Source organism: Triturus cristatus, chromosome 1_2 (genome assembly GCF_964204655.1).
Source record: "Triturus cristatus chromosome 1_2, aTriCri1.1, whole genome shotgun sequence".
NCBI lineage: Eukaryota > Metazoa > Chordata > Amphibia > Caudata > Salamandridae > Triturus > Triturus cristatus.
Window position 1 is genome coordinate 277,674,289 of NC_140580.1, and position 19,453 is coordinate 277,693,741.

Here is a 19,453-nt window from a genome sequence, read left to right on the forward strand (position 1 = left end):
AGTCATGCGCTAACTTTCAGCTGCTAATACTGCAAAAAAAGTGACATACATTATGTTGGGAAACATAAATGACATGATTATCTATGATAACTGCAGGAATACCAGCCCATTACAAGTATGTTCCAAAGAAATGGGTACTAACATGGACGAAAAGGTGTTTCCACACCAATTACCACAGGTTTTCACCATGAGTGGGCCTTTTCCAACCAGGCATTTTGCCTGCTTTAAGTGGCGGAGATAGATAGGCAAAAAACTCCCAAGCCTCTTTGGTTCTGAGATGCTTGTAATTCCTGATGCAATCAATAAAGGTAGTTAGTCACCAGTGGACTTTAAATTATGGCCCTCTACTAAGGAGGGCCTAAGATGTGTCCTTTTGCCATAGCCATTAATCGTTCACCATTCACAAACTAGCTACTTGTCCCATCACTCATTAATTTTCTGCTTGTCTCTGACTCTGTACAGTGCTGCCTTTTATACATATATGACATAAAACAAACTCTGCTAGCACATCTTCATCTTTCAACGTCTTAACTCAGACAATCCTAACATCCATCTTGTTTTAGTAATACCTCCCTCCACTAGTGGCTGAAACATTGCAACCTAGTGTAGAATATTTAATGCAGCATGGCTTTTTGGATGCTCAAGTCCTACTTGGTGCATCATAGAGTAGAAAATAAATGTGTTAACCTCTTTAAGTCTTGAAATATTCCAGTGGGCTCAAGCTGCAGTCCACATTTACAGTGATGATTGTTATTCCCAGATTTTGCATTATACTGTTCACTACTATCAAAAAAGTATATACCTCCAAAGAAACAGGAACCCTGTGAAAAAAAGAGCATTAGTTCAGAGAATTATTTCACCCATTGTATATGATTGAAGACATTACTTGCGTTATCTTGACTTTGAAAGTTCCTGAGCTGATGAAAGCTCTTGAGTTGGTCTCTTGTGACTGGTCCTGTTGAAATATACCTACAAAAAGCAGACCATTAGATTTCCCCTGTACTTTAAACAACTGGGCCAGTATTTTTCATTTAAGATTTACAGTTTATACCATTTGAAACATAACAGAAGAAAGGAAAACTAAACTTTCTCCTTATTGCTTCATTTATTCAGTGACTCTAGACAAGGAAAATGAGTAACACTTATACATTCCTATGCCTACATTCATCATGTTGATTTCTCTCTTGCTCATTACTTTGGATATCTGGATTTGACTAACTTATTAGGGAAGTCCCGCTGACCAAGCCTCAGCTATAAGTGTGGGTAAGAAAAATGTATTTACTCTAAAATTGCCATAGAGACCATTTGGAAAATCAACTGTGATAACGCACAAACATTTTAAGCAGTTGTAAAAAATTGATAGTAAGGGACAAGGTTTGAGGTCATATTTACTCACACCAAAAAAGAAAAGGTGTGCTTGAAAGCCTGTATTTCCTGCAGCAAGCCAGGTTGCCTGCTTTTAAACCTGGCAGTGGCTTTTTACACTGCTACCTATGATGCATCACCTACATCCAAAGTAACGTCAACGCATCGCCTCCCTGCCCCACGCATGAGGTCTTCTTCAACAACACAAACAAGGTACTTTGCAGTGGGAAAAGGTTGGTCCCTGTATTTGATTGGTGCCTCATCAAGGTAGGTCTGAACCTTTGGATTTGACCTGGTCTAGAACGACCAGATGGCCCCAGTTGGCGCTTCATGCTTTGAAGCACTACATTTCAGTAGAATCTTTAAGCTCCAATTTTCTAATTAGATGTGGTGTCCTTTTGTGTGGTATTTTCATTTTTTTTCTTTTTGAAGTGTTGCACAAATACTTTACACATTGCCACTTAAGTTAAGCCTGACTTCTCTGTGCCACGCTACCAAAAGGTGGGGACAGGTTAATTTAGAGTGTGTATCTGACTAGGGTTGTGGTTCCTGCTTAGGCAGTGTGCATACCCCTCCAAACCAGAAACCCAATTTCTAACATGTACTAGACCTAAAAGCCATACTGAAAGACATTTAAAAAATCTTTTTGTCCAAAAAAGGATATTGTAATTATGCAAAATATGCAATGAAAATTCCACAAGAACCACCCAAGAATGACAATGTGATATTGAAAAAGACAGACGAAGGAGGAGGGATAGTCCTGATAGCAGACATTAGCATACAAATACAATGATGGAATTAGTATATGAGCAACCAAATTATCTTTTACATAAGGATCCAAAATGGCAGGTACAAAAGAAGTTGAACATTTTGTGATTGAAGCAATGAAAGCAGAATTGATTGATAAACATGTAAAGAGAGATCTACTAGAAACTAAAGAACCCCTTTACTATATGGCGTAACAAACATCCACAAAAACATTCTAAATCCATCTTCACATCCTTTGTTGGTAAGACGGGAAACTACTCATCTTGATATCAACATTTATTTTCTTTGTTTCTTAGCTGTAAACCAACAATAGAGAAAGACACTACCGATCTGCTTTTAAAGTTTCAAGATATGCAAGGAGGGAAAGCAGCATAATTTTCATATGTTATGTGATAAATCTCTGTGCAGGCATCCCTCAAGAAGAAGGAAAAGAGAAGATCTTGATCCTAAGATATGAGAATTATGGAAAAGGATAGTTTACTCATGCCGCTATTGAATATGATTCTATATAATTAATTCTTACATTTGAAGAACATTTCTACGTTCATACTGTAGGATTTTCAATGTGTAGTAATATAGCACCAGCATACGCAAATATTTATATGTATAAGATTCAACAAGAATACGTCTTAACTACAGAACACTGGAAAGACCACCAAGTGGTTTGGTGGTGTTAGATTAATGACGTTTAAAATCTGAAGAGGTACCATAGAGAAATTATTGAAATTTGCAGGCTATTTAAATCATTTGTGTAATACCATAACATTTTCAGTGAATATAGGACAACCTGACATATCATTTCATGATATGAGCATCTTTATAAACAGACACAACTTTGGAAATGATTAATGGATAAAAAATATTATATTACAAGCAAGTAACTTCCATCCAGGTCAACTGATCGATAATCAATCCTATGGATAGTTTTTACAACTTAAGAGATTTGTAACACATATCTTAATCCACATAAACTAAAAAAAGAAATGTATGAAAAATATTTTTAAAAGGTTGCCATAAAATAATCTTGAATGTTGCAGCAAATAATGTCAACAGACCTGACCAGAGAGTAAGCATTGCTATTGAAATGAAGTCAGAATATGGAAAGCAGGTCAAAAATGAATTTGCCTTATTAAGGACAAAACAATAAAGTAATTACAACTATTCAGAGGAATTGTAAATGACAAAACTTCAACTGAATTGGCAATTCTGAAAGCACTGATAACATATAAGAAGAAAAGAAATCTGAAACAAATATTGATAAAGGTAGATACATCAAAAGTGAAAGTCTAACGTTAACTGGGAACTAAAGTGACTGGAACTTACCCTTGCTTATATTAATGTAATTAAAGGTGACAGCTTACAACATCCTACTACTTAAACCTCTAGACAGTTGAGAAGACTTACAAAACTTGAATTAGACTTAAGAAGTAGTAATTTGAAATCCAGTGTGGAAAAGATATTCCACCCCACACCATACAATGTCACTCCACACCACATAATGCCACTAAATGCCACACAATGACACGCCACAAAATGCCACTCTGCTCCAACAAAACCAGTAGATCTCACATAGGCAAGACCTATTGGCTTTGCCAATGCTTGTCAATACATATAAGTCAAGTGTAAGGTAGGCACTAAATGCCCATGGGGCTGGGTGCATGGTGGTGAAAAAAGTAGGACACGTATAATTTATGTTTTACATATAGTGTCAATGAAAAACCTATAAGTCTTTTTTCACTGTGGCAAGTTTGGCTCTCTCATAGGTGAACACGAGATTACACTAATACCTTTAGTAAATGCTAAATTCAATTTTGGAGCAGCTAGAAAAATATGGTTAAAGGACTTATATTATCAGTAATTTAAATTCCAACTTAATGGTTATGTCAGATTTAAGATTAACATTTTAGAAATTGAACTTTTGGAAAATTTTCATTTTCCTGCCTAAAACCAAAAGGATTTCCTGATAGTTTCTAGGCGTCACCTGACCTTTTCTTGTCCCCTTTGGTGATGTCTATTGCTCCTAGACAATGCACAAAGGGCCATGGGGTGGGAAGGGGGACTCCTCTCTTGACAGGATGGCCTGTACCAATGGGGCATTGCTTGTTAAAGTGCCTGTTGGGTACAGCCTACCCTTGATTCCTGTATTCCTGTTCTTGATTTCTGAATCCATGTTTATATTCCTAGTCTTGTTTTACTCCTGGTCTGATTGCTCTATTGTCTGTCCTGTATTCTTGTTTTCTGTTCCATTTTCTATTTGGTCCCGATCCGTTTACAGTGTGACCTCTGGCTTGGTCTCGGTTCCGATCAGGTAAGGGAAAGTCTTCTTTTGTTGCGCCCAGGTCCTTTGGAGTCTTACATGTCTCAGTGTTGTTGCCAGCCTTGGTCCACCTTGCACAGAGCACAACAACCCCTTACAGCAGGCCCAATTATGACTTTGTTGTATGACTATTGTTAAGAGCAATCTGCTGGTGTTAGTCCAAAGGATTTTCTCTAAGCTAACAAGAAACCTCTTGTTCATATAGCAGTACATCCCTGACTTTGATTGTACTTTGTTCTCATCTAACTCCTATCCTCTGTTGTTTAGTAGCCTCAGTTTTACTTTGAGTAGCCTGGCATTACCTTGCCTTGTCTCCTTGCTAAGTGTTACCTCTGGAATCACTCAGCCCTGACTTCGTTCCATGAAAGGCACTAGCCATAAAGGTTGACCCCACAGACCTATCCTCAGAACACTCCTGGACCTAGAAAGAATCAGAAGAAGGATTGCCCTGCTGTCTGGAAAACCTGATGGAAGACTGGGCCTGCTTGCCTTGAAACCCAGACCCCAGAAGTTACTCCAAGTATCACTTGGCTGACCTCCTGTTTGAGCTACAAGGGCACAAGAAACTTACAGAGGCCCTTTTCCTGCAACTGCCTATTTGACGAGTACCAATTGGACCTGCCCTGGACCCTGCTGCTGGCCTCTGCTGGAGTGAGTCCCAGCGCCCAAGTAGTGCCCCCCTGGTTCTGGGCCCCTGACTGGCGTCAGAGTGTACTCCTGCCCACATTTCAAAAGATAGGATTTAGAAACTTTTTCTCAACTTTCTGCCTTGTAACTCACTTTAACTGGGATCCCCATCAAAACCACAACTGTTGATATTGAATCCCCTGTCGGTCTCAGCTTAATGGTTTGCCCTACTGAAGGAGATCTGATTTCCAGAAATGTTTCTAAGTCTGAAAGTAAAGGGCTTAATCTGGCAGGCTCCGAAAAGCGACCTATCGACTTCCAGGATATCCTGGGCACAGACTCCTAACTTCTCCCACTTGGAACTTTCCAGCCTTTGTTACCAACCACATGGGGACCCTGCTCTTCAGCAACCTGCCATCCATCGTTGAGCCTCACTACGGATCCAGTTGTAGCTTGACCCGATTACGACTCGCCAACAACCACTTTTTCTCCATAAAAGTTTATAAGTCCGAAAGTAAACTTTCCACTGCAATGAACCTGGTCTCTGTATCCAACGCATACTCCATCGCAACCGGCCTTAACTTTTGACTTGGAACAAGTCTAGAGTGACTAGATAACCTAAGTTGGAGTTTGGTGCTTTTGGAACTAACTTCAAACTTGAAAAAATTATATCTGTGGTTTTACATCCTGGATTTTTGTTGTTTTGGTGTCATTTCATTTATAAAAATATACCCATTTTTCTAAATTGTGTTGGGAAGTTTGTTGTGCTGTGTTATCACTTTATTACTGTTTGAGTACTGCACAAATATTTTAAACATTGCCTCGAAGTTAGACCTGGCTGCTAGTAGAGGGTTAAGCACTGGTTTATTTAGTGACTATAGTGGATCACCCTGACAAGGACTGTGATTATTATTTGAGATGGCTTCTTAACCCCTCAACTAATATTCCAATTTCTTACACATAGAAAATTAACTTGATATATATCTTGTCCCCACCCACATATCCTGTCCACTCCTCTAAAAATATAATATGTTATTTCATTGCCTATTCAATGTCTGTATCTGGAAAGCAATCTGAAGGTGAAATGAAAAATTATTAAAATAAAGAACAACACTTTAGGAAATTCCATAAACTCCTGCAAACTGCCCTGTTCTTAGCAACATATGGTCATGCACATCGTTAGGGTATGCCAAGACTCACAACACCTTCTCACCTCTTCCAACTAGATTTAAGAACACAGACTCTCTGTATGCATTTCCTTTTGAACAGTGCTTTAAGCAGCTGTCAAGTGCATGAACAATTTACAATAACCCCCAATAAATAATAAATGAAAATATAAATAAAGCATGGACTATTCAATAAACAAACAAAAAATAAAAGAGAGTAAAAATCTAAATAGGCTCTAGCAACAGAGCCAAACTAGCTGTTGCTAATTTTCTGATAGACCAGTGGTTACCAAACTTTTTAGAACAATGTCGACAAACTTTTGCCACCCACCTATCTTTATTGGATATGAGGCGGGCGATTTATTTATCTAACGAAATCATCATGTGGTGACACAGAGTAATTTACAGACAGCACATTTTCCATTGAAATGGCACCTACATGTGCGTATACAGTTTTACTGAAAAATCTAAATTGCACACAAATGATAATGTGTGGAAATTGGGTTTCAGTGAATATTTATAATTTGTGCACCACCAAGTAAAGTATCTTGATTTGTTTTGATCCTATTACAATATTTGTTTCCATCACACTTCAGAATTACCAAAAAAAAGTGCTTAAATGTTGCTTTCCTAACTGCTGAATGTGTACTGTTCATTTACAGGCATTTACATGTTGTTATATTTTACAGAAAATAAAATCCTGGAGGTTTTCCCTTCTGCTTATTGCTTGAACATTACTGACCCACCAAAAATTGGCATTGACCCACAGTTTGGAAAACACGGTGTTGGACTAAAAAAAGCAGGATGTATGGCACACATGGAGAGGGCAGGGAAACTACAAATTTCAGTAGATTTTGTTATGAGTTGTAAAACTGAGTGGGTGGCAAGAGACAAAACGGTTAGTTATATTTTCTGACATCCAGGCAGCGTTTCATTCGGGCAATATTCTTTATGAGGCCTATCTGGTGGCATTTGCTACGAGGTCTAACTGGAAGAAAATATATAGTTTCTCTTTAATCTAAGAACCTGCCAAAGAAGAATTGGTTTCAAAGGTCTGTGTGAGAAGAACTGTCCTCCTTTAATCATTAAGTTGGTGCTGCGTGTGAAAAGACTATAAACCTTGGATTAGCGGCAATAAAGCCATTGCGTGTTTACACGGAAGTTGATTCAGGAACCCATGGGGCAGGGAAAATATTTGTTGCAGGTCTTGAAATTAGTAAATATTAGCACCTGCAGCTGGTGCTGGGTAAGGCCCAGATTATGGTGGGTCCAATTCACTGCGCATTTATAGCAATCAAGAACCGGTCAGTAATCACCACTTCACCCACACTTTTCACCAGGTAAGTTTCTGCAGGTCAAAGCTGCTGAAATATACCAAGGGAAATGCCAGGAAGTAATGGAACATGCAAATTTTGGTGTGGTATGCACCAAAATGTGACAGTTGTGCTTCATTTAGAGGACAATATCGTAATTGGGTGGTATTTATCTCACACAATAAATGCTGATCCATGTGGGATCGGAACATATCAGTACAATAAACAGTGCAGTCTTTTCAGTTATTGGGACTTCACTATCTGACACCTGTGACCAAAAGGTTTGTCACTATATTGTGTTGTGGAGCATTCTTAGCATCAGGGCACAAGACACTTATGTTTAAAGTTTGGGCCACATTGTGATCCCATGTCATGTGCGCCCAGAAAACCATGAGCACCATAGTGCCTTCTCTACCACTTACTTGCATTATAGGATTCTTGTATTTGATCTATATGGGAACACAAACTCATCCAGATCTGTATGTGCTGCTGACTGTGCCACAGTTTCTCTCAGGGGCATAGCAAATACAGGGAATCTACCCAATAGACAAAGTATGTGGATCTTATTTAGGCCCCCCACACATATGTCAGGGTGTCCTAATGTCCTGCCCAGTCTTGCATAAATCCATATACAATATGTATAGGTGTGGTATAGAAGACAAACCTAGCAAAAGAGCAACAGAGTGCTGAACAAATGTAGACCCAATGAGGCACGATTCAGGGTTATTTTCAATTAGGCTCAGTTGTCATGCACTGAGGTAGTGTTCTCTGAAGTGGTAAGAACTCAAGTAATTTCTGCAGTGGCATAGCTAGCCCAATGGGTGCCCTTGGCGGTCTCTGCGTTTGGCACCCCATGGCTGCCGCAGTGAAGAGCGGGAGGGGGGGGGTGCAGGCAAGCATTTTGTTGCCGCCCTTGATAGCCGGGAGAGGCCGCTGCCCCAAAAACTCATGCTGAAAGCGACGCCATTGCATTTCTGAATGATTGCGAAACGTTTGATGCAGTTCGTACATCAGCTCGAAATTCTTTAGAGAGGTTAAAACAATCACATAAGAGGCCACAAAGATTTACGATGTAAAGGGACATCATCTTTAGGTTTCCCCTACAGAGCGCATTTGCTGTCAGCGAGATCTATCATTTACAAAAAAAAGCTCAAAAATGGGCTTTGAGTCTGCCCATTACTTACCATTGGTCGGCTTCATGTCACGTCACTTACCTTTCCTTCCCTTTGGTTGGCCAGCGCTTCCTGCTCCTCCCTGCTTGCTCCCAGCCTTCCACTGTCAGTCCCCGCTGTGGGGCATGGACTAGTACAGCTTCCTTTCTGCAGCCAGTGTCCATTCACTGGCCACAGACCCCTGCAGGTACTTTTTTTCCCTTTTATATATGCTCTCTTCATGAGTGTATGACTCCAGTTAGTCTCCTGCCCTTCCCACACTCCCTTCTTCCCCGCAGCTGCCTTGAGTTGCTCTCCACAGTCTGTTGTAGCTGCTCCCACCCTCCTCTCACGGGCCTTGATTGTGTTTTTTTTCCTGGTTTATTCATTTATATAGGTCAAATTTTACTCTAAGGGATTGGAGCGCTTAACAAGAGCATCAGTTACACCGAGGTGGATACAGTCCTGGTTTCAGCCCTTTCTCGTAGGATTAACAAAAAAGTACAGTCTACATCAACAAATAAGTAAATAAATAAATACCGTGCCTCTCAAAAAAGTTTGTTTACTGGACCTTATAAACAATATCAGAAACTGCTGGCACTGCATCTAGACGGAGCCTATTACAGGGCGTGACTATTTGCATTACCAGTCTTTTATCTGGGATTAAACTAATTCCTTTTCTGCAAGATCAAACGTTCCAGTTATCCTGCTTTTTTCTGATCCCAAATAGCCTGTGATAAAAAGTGTTATCAAAATGTAAATTTAATATAGTTAAAAACACTTGGGCAATATTGATGTTCAATATATGTTGAGCTGACGCAACATTAAAAAGTGCAATTTGTAGTACATAACCATATCTATTAGTGTTAGGCCTCAAAATGTCTAAAGAAAGCTTCATTTTCCAAGCAGCAAGATTAAATGTACTGAGACATGCACAAAATCCTTAAAAGTTGGTCTTACCCTGACATGCCTTTAGAAAAGACTTCATATTGTATTAAGGAATGAATTTGATTAATAATAAGGTATTGAAATGTTTTGCTTAGAAATACTTTATCACGGAATAGAATGACTTCATATAATTTCACACACTAAATACAACACAGGATTAGAGAAACTTAATAGCTTAACCTGTTTCTTTTCTGATTTATAATGATGAATTGTCATGCTGAATAATGTTCCTTCCAGTTTTATTTCACATAGCCTATTGTTTAGCCTAACATACAATTTATTTAATTAGAAGGTTAGAATGTGATCAGACCTATGAGAACTGAGGTCTAAGAATCCAAGGGCATCATATGTAGACATCATTTAAAATGTATTCAATACTTCAAGATAATTCTTAGTAAACCCATTGTGTGCAAACGTGGGGAAGACTGGAATGATAACACAAAAACGGGGTGTTGTATTCCGCTTTAGGTGTCCGTATATAGGTTTTCATGAAACATGTCCTTTTATAGGCACAATTCGCATTGCCCTGATATAGGCATAAGATCCCAATCCTTATTTAGGCATTAGCCATGCTAACCAAATACAGGCATGGTCACCTAAATCCGTCCACCCCAACGTCACAACGAGTTCTTAGAAACCAGACCCATAAGCTCTTGGGAGTTCTCCTAGCACAGGATTATTGATTTCTCCAAGAACTCATTTATTATGCATGAACCGCTATTCCATAAGGGTTCATTCCTGACGTCTTCATCTGCCCGACTTTGCGTCAATGCTAACATTCCAAGGCACCTACTAGGTATAAATATACCTTCCCTTGCCCAAACAAGTAGGAGGAGACCTCGACTTTAGAGGAGCCCGTGTCCCGGCCTGACGCACTAACAAGAGACGCTGTCATCCCCGCTCGCAGAGAATCCAGCTTCCAGTGTTCTGACTCCCTTCGCAGGGTGTTAGAGTTCGAGACCCAGAAAGAGATTCCCACCTCTCTCATTCTCAAGGTATGGAGCTGACTAGAACCTAGAGGGACTCTTGGCATACTGGACTCTTGGCATACCAGACTATGGCATACCTGACTATAGCATACAGCAGCTACTTCTTACCTTGTACTACACTTAGGTTAGGTACACTGGGGTAGAACTAGTTAGAGAAGAATCTCATGAGTACTCACATTTTTAGCCTATGTTATTTATGTATATGAATATATGTGTCATAGCTAAAAATATAATGCTAGCGCAGTATTATTTCTTTCTACTGCTTACGCTGTACATAATATATCTCACATACTGTCTTGTGATTGTAACAGCTCATATCTCTTATACGAGAAACAAGACTGTTCAATTAATCCTTTTATTGAAACCCCCGTCTATTCTTTCTGTGTAACTCTGAAGAAACTAAGCATGCACGATTAGCTGAGTGAAACTGTTATCTGTGGTTTCCACGATTCTGAGAGTGTTCCGATTCTAAAGGGAAACAAAGTTTTCATGTTTATGTGGTTGCCAGAAACTGCTCCCTTCTTGTTTACAAGGAGTTTCTAGTGGCCTCTGAGTTAGCTGGTACAAATTAATCGATTTTAATATACTCGATAGGGGCATACTGACCTCAGTGTTATGCCAAATCTATAGGGTATATTATTCCAATGCGCAGAGCCTAATAGGGAAATAGGGACTACACAACATGGCGCCCAACGTTTGGTAAGGCACTAATTTAACACTAGATACTGAGTAACTCAGTCGTGCTTTTCTCAGAGACCCCTACTCACACACTCCATAAGACTGGAGTGGGTGGGGTTAAGTATCTACCAAAGCTGAATAGGACAAAAATCCTATATATTAGCTGTTTGGTTTGTTCAACATTGAAGGATATAGTGTTTTGCACCTTATGTTTGTTTCCTTGAAACTTGTTCTACATTCTTCAAAAACAATGTCCCAGAACGGGGATAATGCTGAGACTGATCCAGTCATAACAGCTTTTAATTTTACAGGTTTAAATGAAACCGATGAGGGTGTTTTAAACATCCCTCCAAACTTAAGAAAAGCTATCACTCTAAAACTTATAAAACAGCCTAACACCAAGAGGTGGTAGAGCAGTTTTCGTGATAGAGGCACACAAATCTTTTCAGACAGAGGTATTCTTTTCATGGATTGTATTCCCAGAACCAAATCCAGTAACAAAAGTATTTCACTTCTTTAAAGAAGATGAACCACCTGAGGAATATATTCCTTTCGAGGATATTAAAATTCCACTCACATACCAGGAGCCTAATCTCTGGTTTAAAGGCGCCCTAAAACATCACAAAAACATTACCCGGCTCGGTCCACTAGGTAGGCCAGGAGTAACATGGCCGATTCTAGCAGGCTACACTCCTCATTCTGACATCGAAGAAATGTCAGACGAGGAATTACTTACTCAACTACAAGAGTTAATAAAAATTTACAGACAATTAGTCCAATATGTCATGCAGACTTTCACAGTCCAACCACCAATAACCATTCCAAATCAAACCCCTCAACAAGGGTATACACTAAAAATTACTCCACAGACTTTACATGCAGTCATGGGAAAAATGCCCACAAAATGTGAACAAATTCCATTCTGGATAGCTCAAAAATGTACTCAAATCAAAGCACCATTCCCTAATACTAGCCCTTATGAGAAACACAGAATTCTAACAATCTGTTTACCAATGGGGATCACACCACAACTGGAAGACTGCACCACTTGGGGCACAGTCTTTGCTGCCATCTATACTAAAACACATGGTGTTCCGTCAATTGCAGTAATACCAGATGTCCTGAAACAAATTCAAAACAAATACAGGGCAGAACCTGCTCTGAATTTAGGTCTGAAATTACTGAAAAACTTCGACCAGGTCTCAACAATAATATTATCTAATATTAAAGGGGAGGCAGCATCAGTGGCGATCCGCCAACGCTTAAGGGAATGTGATGTAACAGAACATCAACATGAACTACCCAGAATAATAGAAAAATCTTATCCAGAATTAGGCAGAGACAGTTTGGGTGGAAAACCTTTGAAGCCAAAACTGTCTGAAGGTCCTGAGAAGGACTCTAATAATCAAAATCCTACATCTTCTAAGAAGAAGTGGGAAACTAATAAACAAAATCCAAAAGAGAAACGTTCTCAATCCCGAGGTAGGTCTCCTCAAAAGGAGCCCTCTGAAGGGAGGTATAACATTAGGAATAGGGATACTTTAAGAAACCCTGACAGGTATCAAGATACTGATACATGTTCCTTTCGTACCTTTCAGATATCGTCACAAACATCCGAAAGAAGAGGACAGTCAGATCACAAAGAAGAACGCATGAAGTCCAAAGACGATCAACACGTTCAGAAAAATAAATCAAAACCTCAATTCACAAAAAAGAAGGTAGCAGGTCTAAAGATCAGACATGCCGAGAATGCTGAGAACACAGCTCAAGAAGGGAGAATGGGTTCAGACAATGCTGGACAGTGCAACAGAAGTAATAATAGCTCCCACAAGGGTTCAAAAACAGCCCGGGGTTATTCTCAGCAAGGGTAACAGAGTTACTACAAATGTATGATAACAAGGCATTGTCATATGTCGATGACATCTATCTGACAGACGATGACCTAGATAGGCACTTGAACATGGTGAATACCTTTATACTGGGCTTCGCCTCTGAGGGCTATAAATTCGACTTTAAAAATCCGGAATTGCCAATCTCAATGTCCGTTTCCTAGGATATGAGCTTTCAAGTGAAGGAAAAAGCCTGGCAGCTAAATTTCTAGAAAAGTGTGTGCTGCTCCAACCTCCAAAAACGCTGAAAAATTTACAATCCATCTTGGGTTTCTTAACTTTTGGAAGAACTTACATTCGAAATTACGCAGAAAGGGTTAAACCTCTCTACGAATTAATCAAACCTGATTTTTCAACAAAACATTGGACACAGGAACACACAGACATCCTGCGTTCACTCCAAGCTAGCATGTTAGCAACAAATAATTTACAAACACGCGTAAATAAACGCAATTTAGTGAACCGAATAATTTCGGGTCAATGCTGATTCACCTATTTAACATTTGATGAGGGTGAAAAAATACCAATAGCATACAAATCACATTTGTATACACAAGCAGAAATGCGCTTCACTTCAACAGAAAAGATACTGACAGCAGTTCAAACCGCTGTAGCAAAAGAAAGAGCTCTAGCTCAGGGGAAATGCATTATTGTTGTGACTCCAGTACCAGCCTTATAGGCGGTTACAAAAGCGAGCATTCCAAATGCAAAAGCTTTACATTCTAGATGGATACAATGGGTTAATTCTCTTGCTGCAACAGATGTTGAATATGTTTTTGATCCTGATTTAAAAACACAAGCGTTCCTGCAATATGAACATGAATGTCCTTTGCCCACTGACATTCTGCCTCTCGATCAGTCCGAATTCATAATTTATACTGACGAATCAGCACAACCCGCTACAGGGACTAAGCAAGCTTAAAGTGCAGCGTGCGCAATCGTTAAAGGTCGCATGCGCGATGGTAACTTCCGACCAATGGTCACTAAAACTCAATCTCTAGGAGATTGTATAGCTCAGCGAGCTGAACTACAAACATTCAAACTGGCACTTGAGAATACAGATCGCAAATTCCCCACACTTACAGTGTGCGATTCCTTTTACTGTGTCCAGTCATATAATGAATATTTACAGAATTGGCTTCAAAACTGATTCAAAGATGCAAAAGGTAGCACAATAAAGCATAAAACGCTTTGTGAACAAGTAGTTCAGTTGGGAAACAAACTACCAAAAGCTCACATGATAAACACACTGAGTCATCAATGTGATGGCGTTCACGTTGCAGGGAATTCATTGGCTGATAAAAATGCCAAGGGGGCTGTTCAGACGGCTTCCGTAGCTGCGATTAATAGACAGTGAGATATTGTTGGCTGTCAATGCTTCAAGCAAAGACAGTGGTGCAGCATTACCAAAGAAATTTCCACTCAAGTACTCTTATGTAATTGATGCGAACAACGTTCCTTTTGCTCGAATCCCTGGAGTGGGGGATAGAGTAATTCCAAACATGGAACGTAGATTAGGACTGATCCTAGCAGCACATGAAGGGATAGCCTCTGCCCATGCAGGTGTTTCTGCAACAGTATCTTTACTAAAACAAAGATATTGGTGGCCTGGCATTAGGCAACAGACCAAAAACTAGGTTTTGGAATGTGAAATATGCCAACAGATGAAAGTTTCCACAGTGAAACGTCCTGCGCAGACACCCCTGTTGATTTCAGACAAACCATTAGCTTGTGTTTACCTGGACCACTGCGGTCCCTTGCAAAGGGACGGTAACTATAAATATATAATGGTCGCAGTAGATTCGTGTTCAAGGTTCCTATGGACGTGGCCTTAGCGCTCGGCTGACGCTCGAACTGTTATAAAAGATTTGCGAGTCTTCATCGGCACATTTGCAATTGCCACACTACATTCTGACCAGGGCCCTGCGTTTAGCTCTCAGGCTTACAAAGAAGCCATGGCCAGTTTGGGCCTAGCATTGCGGTACTCCTCTCTGTTTCATCCTGAGGGAAATTCTGTTGTGGAAAGGTAACACTGGGATATAAAGCAGTCTATAACATCTTTATGGGGTCCAACGCTCATTAAATTATTTGCCAAGAAGTTATCTGGGGGGGTCACTACATATGAGGTCCTATTTGTGACAAGAATGTGGTTTCCTGATCTTGAATGTAAAGGCACAGTGGTGGAAAATAAACCCTTTGATATCAAAGATCGTTTGGCTGTTTTAGAGGATCTAAATGAACTAAGATTGAAACAAAGCAACATGTTCCTGAAGTCAACCACCACTAGGGAAAAACCAGCAGTCCCAGCAAGGCCTGTCTGGATCCCAAAAGTTGGGGATCTGTCAGAGAGAAGATTGCAGACAAGAAGGAATTTGGACTTTCTTACAGACAACCAGTACCTGTCCTAGCCGTCCACAGAACAAGAACAGTACTTTTGCTGCCCCTTGCTGGAAAAAAAGGAGAAAAGATTTGTGTCAATCGACCTCATCAAACCACAGTATGTGGTCGATACTAAATAGTAGGCCTTGTGAACTCCAACCTAGTAGCAGACTCCCTCCTCTCGCTACTATCCAAGAGGTTCAGACTGAAAGACTCATAACCATCGAGAATCCAGCAGTAAGAGATGAAGGACTAAGCAACAATGCTATGGAACTCATCCCTCTTGAAACTCAAGTAACAGTTCGTCCAGATACAACTGTCTACACAAATATAACAAATGATCTACTGGTTCCAGCGATTTCGACAAATCCTGATGCAATTCCAACAATTGACCGAACTGCTTCTGGCTACTTCATTAACTTTGATACGTTTTCTGAGGATCCAAATGAGCCTGAAATGACGCCAGCCCTAAAAACTTTCAAACAACAAGTACAAGACTTTTTTCAATTTCTGAAAGAGACTTATCTGGTTTCATCATGGATTGAACTGTGGATTATTTCTGGAACATTTTTCTTTCTGCTTTGGCTAGCTTTGATAATGACTCTTAGAGTGTTTTTGAATGGCAGATACATTCGTATGGACACTGAAAGTAAAAATGTGAACTTACTTTTAAAGCCACACAAGTCTTCTCATCGTGAAGCAAGAGACTTGTCAGCAGTGAACATCACAGCCGTTCCTATACAGGATGGTATAGTTTGGGACAAAACCGATTTCGACATATTCGGCCCGACGGAACTTTTGAAGATTCCACATTTATTTAAAATTTCATTAAGTGACTTTATTACCTCCAGTACCTATTCTGATGATTGGGACTTTGAGACTGTTAATAACATGATGTCTGATCTAGAAAGGTCTGCTGCGTTCACTAACAATGAAAACTTAGAAGGTTCATCAGACTACGAACAGCTTTATTGTTATAACCACTATCGTCATCATTTCTTGCATAAATCTGCAACACCTAGAAATGTATTTATGTTTAACCAATGGGAACATTGTCCTTCAGCACCAAAGGGTAGTTCAAAAACGTTTACAAATAAGTTTCCATATGTTTCAGGGTACAATACATCTGATCCAGAAACATTTTTCTATGTAAATGTAAACAAAACAGGACAGAAAAATATGTTAATTAATACAAAACAGATTTATTCTGCAGCCTTCATTGCCCAACTGTCTAGACAAGGATTTGACCTTTGGAAAGACACATTCGACACAAAATCTGTCTAGGCTTCTAAAAATTGGAAAGTGCAGGGGATAGAAGCTTTGTTTAGAGCCTGTATCATCCCACAGCAAATAATGTCCTTTGAATGACACTGTGCAACAAACGTCTTGCCTTGGATTAGCCAAGATCAAAGACATGAACACACCTTCTGTACCAGCACCTGCAAGTAATAACACCACACAGGGAGCGGTCACAGTAGACACAATACTACAAACCAACAGATCAGATCCTGATTGGGAAAAATGGTTGCTCTGGCCCACAGACACAAACATCTGTCAATAAAGATTCCTGAGTAGAATACAGGGCTTTACTATCTATTGGCGAGACCCATGTTATGTTAAACAACAGCATGCGGGGATAGTAACAACATACAGTGTAGGAAAATTGTGCCTCGACTGGCTACAAAGATCTACACTCGAGAATGTGAAACAACACTTATCTTTACTTAAAGAAGATGCAGACCTTAGGGATTTCTTGCTAGGACCGAGAAAACAGTGTCAAAAACGATTCATATATGCCGGCATTTATGCTGCTTATAATGAAATATGGAACGTTTCACAGGCAGAGGCCGAGAAATAATACGTGAGCTTGATCGTATTAACTTAGAGAAATCTCTCACTGTGGTTGACAATGGGTTAACAACTTTGTCATCAGGAATATCTTCACTGGACAACATTGTATCCTCTGCTATTGACATACTGGAAGAAGATTTAGCCATGTTACAACAAGGCCAATCTCAGTTACGTTCTATTATGTTATTAGGCTGGACGCTGCAATCCTTGAGTGCATGCTATGTGTCTTGGCGTTTTATCAACACTTCGTCCCCGTTTTCAGAATACAATCTTACGGATAAACAGATCGAACTGGCACAAAGGGGAGCAAAGTATACAGTGCTGAGCATTGAAAAACTAGACAAATTACCATTTACGGTAGCAGAAAAACCAGCTACAGAATAGCTTATCCATGGCAAAATAACAATGCCTGTCACTACTTTTCATTTTCAGTATTGCCTCAAACAAATGCAAGCAGGCAAATATGAAAGGTTGGGTAAAGAATACATTAAAACATTCTGGGTTTTACCTTACGAATACAGATGTTGGAGTGGGGGGTCGTGAAGTGTTTCTAAGTGGTACACACTGTGAAAATGCATTGAGCGGATCTCTTATATGTCAGGACATTTCTTTACACGGGGCTTGTAATGGTTCTGTGGCAAACTTGTCCTACCACCTGCAGGGTACACCAGCTTCTGTGATTAATCCAGCATTTGGCCAACTTTCTAACGGGAGTTACCTCATGTTGAATCATCAAAGTTGCTGTGGCATGTTGCTAGGAATCCCATATCTGGTAACGGTTAGCTCCAGGGTTTCTTGTTGTATGCAAGTATTGTTCCCCCAAATAGACACAGTCAGGGAGTCGCCTCTATGGCCTTCATTGAATGTTTCTTTTATATGTTTTGGTACTTTAAGCAGAATGAAAGCCATGCTTTTGCAACAGACCGTGCCTTTGACCTCGGCCAAAGAAACCTATGATCTACAAATTGCAAGGACTTCGGCTGAGATACAGGCTCTAATTCGTACAAACTGCCCTATACATTTTGTAGAAATGATGGGACGTATCTTAAACATGTCTGATACGAGCGGGATTGTACATGTATTTAAGACCATATGTTAAGGATTGTTAACACCTTTTCAGGCAGTCCTCGAAATCATTCCAAACTTCGTGCATTCGGTGTTTGGTGGTCTGCCATTAATTATAGCACTCGTTGCAGGAATCCTGTTTTTATTCCTACTGCTACGCTATGGCAAGCCTATCCACTGGCGCCACTCCCAGCAACTTGGAGAAAGTTCTCCTAGAACGGAAGTGCCGCGAGCGCATAGTGCAACATTTGGACAAACCTCGTCTACGGGAACTTAATACAACATGGTTACTGTCATTTAGACCAATCTGGCAAGATTGCATCTTACCTGTTCTACGCTGCCTGCTTTGCGGTGAAGAATGCGTGCTAGACATCTGTCTAACACTCCCATCAGTCATGCCAATGGATATTGATACTCTGCTGGGCCCGATAACGGCCCATGCTCTGTGTTGTCCCCAGAGGCTACCAATCCTGATGACGACATTCGTTGAGATCTCACAGACGCTTCCTGCTGTTGATGAGGTACGAGATGGATCAACAGGCACACAGGTAACAATGGACGCAAACATTGCTGCGGCATCCCATGCTGAAGACGATGCTTTACATTTCTGTGCAGTTAACCTTCTAAACAATGTGTTCCAACTCTTGTGAGAAGTTGGCCTGATATATGCTGTCCACTAGTTATAGTGGGCACCTTGTATCAGTCCAAACAACCCCTTATTGTTTATAGGTTAAAGACAACCTTTATTGAAAGCTATCCTAGTGGTAGCTATGGAGAGCAGCCTTCAGGCTAAGTCTTGAAGGAATGTAAAGCAGCTTGTTTTACCAGTCTATAATCTCTTGAGTCACTAAATGAAAGATATCCACACCAGGTATATATATAAAATATATGTATTTATTAATAAACACGCCCTCCTAGTCTCTTTATGAGACTAGAGGTCAAAACAC

At 40.0% G+C, this 19,453-nt stretch overlaps 1 protein-coding gene across 6 annotated transcripts in view; it reads right to left on the reverse strand.

Moving 5' to 3' along the window:
• Positions 1 to 19,453, reverse strand: part of LOC146867157 (uncharacterized) — a 1,274,092-nt gene that overhangs the window by 376,756 nt on the left and 877,883 nt on the right. For all 6 annotated transcript variants that reach the window (XM_085603699.1, XM_085603695.1, XM_085603693.1 and 3 more), the window contains one exon: positions 887 to 969. In XM_085603699.1, coding sequence (XP_085459825.1) covers positions 887 to 969 — 83 coding nt within the window. The remainder of the gene's footprint in view (positions 1 to 886; positions 970 to 19,453) is intronic.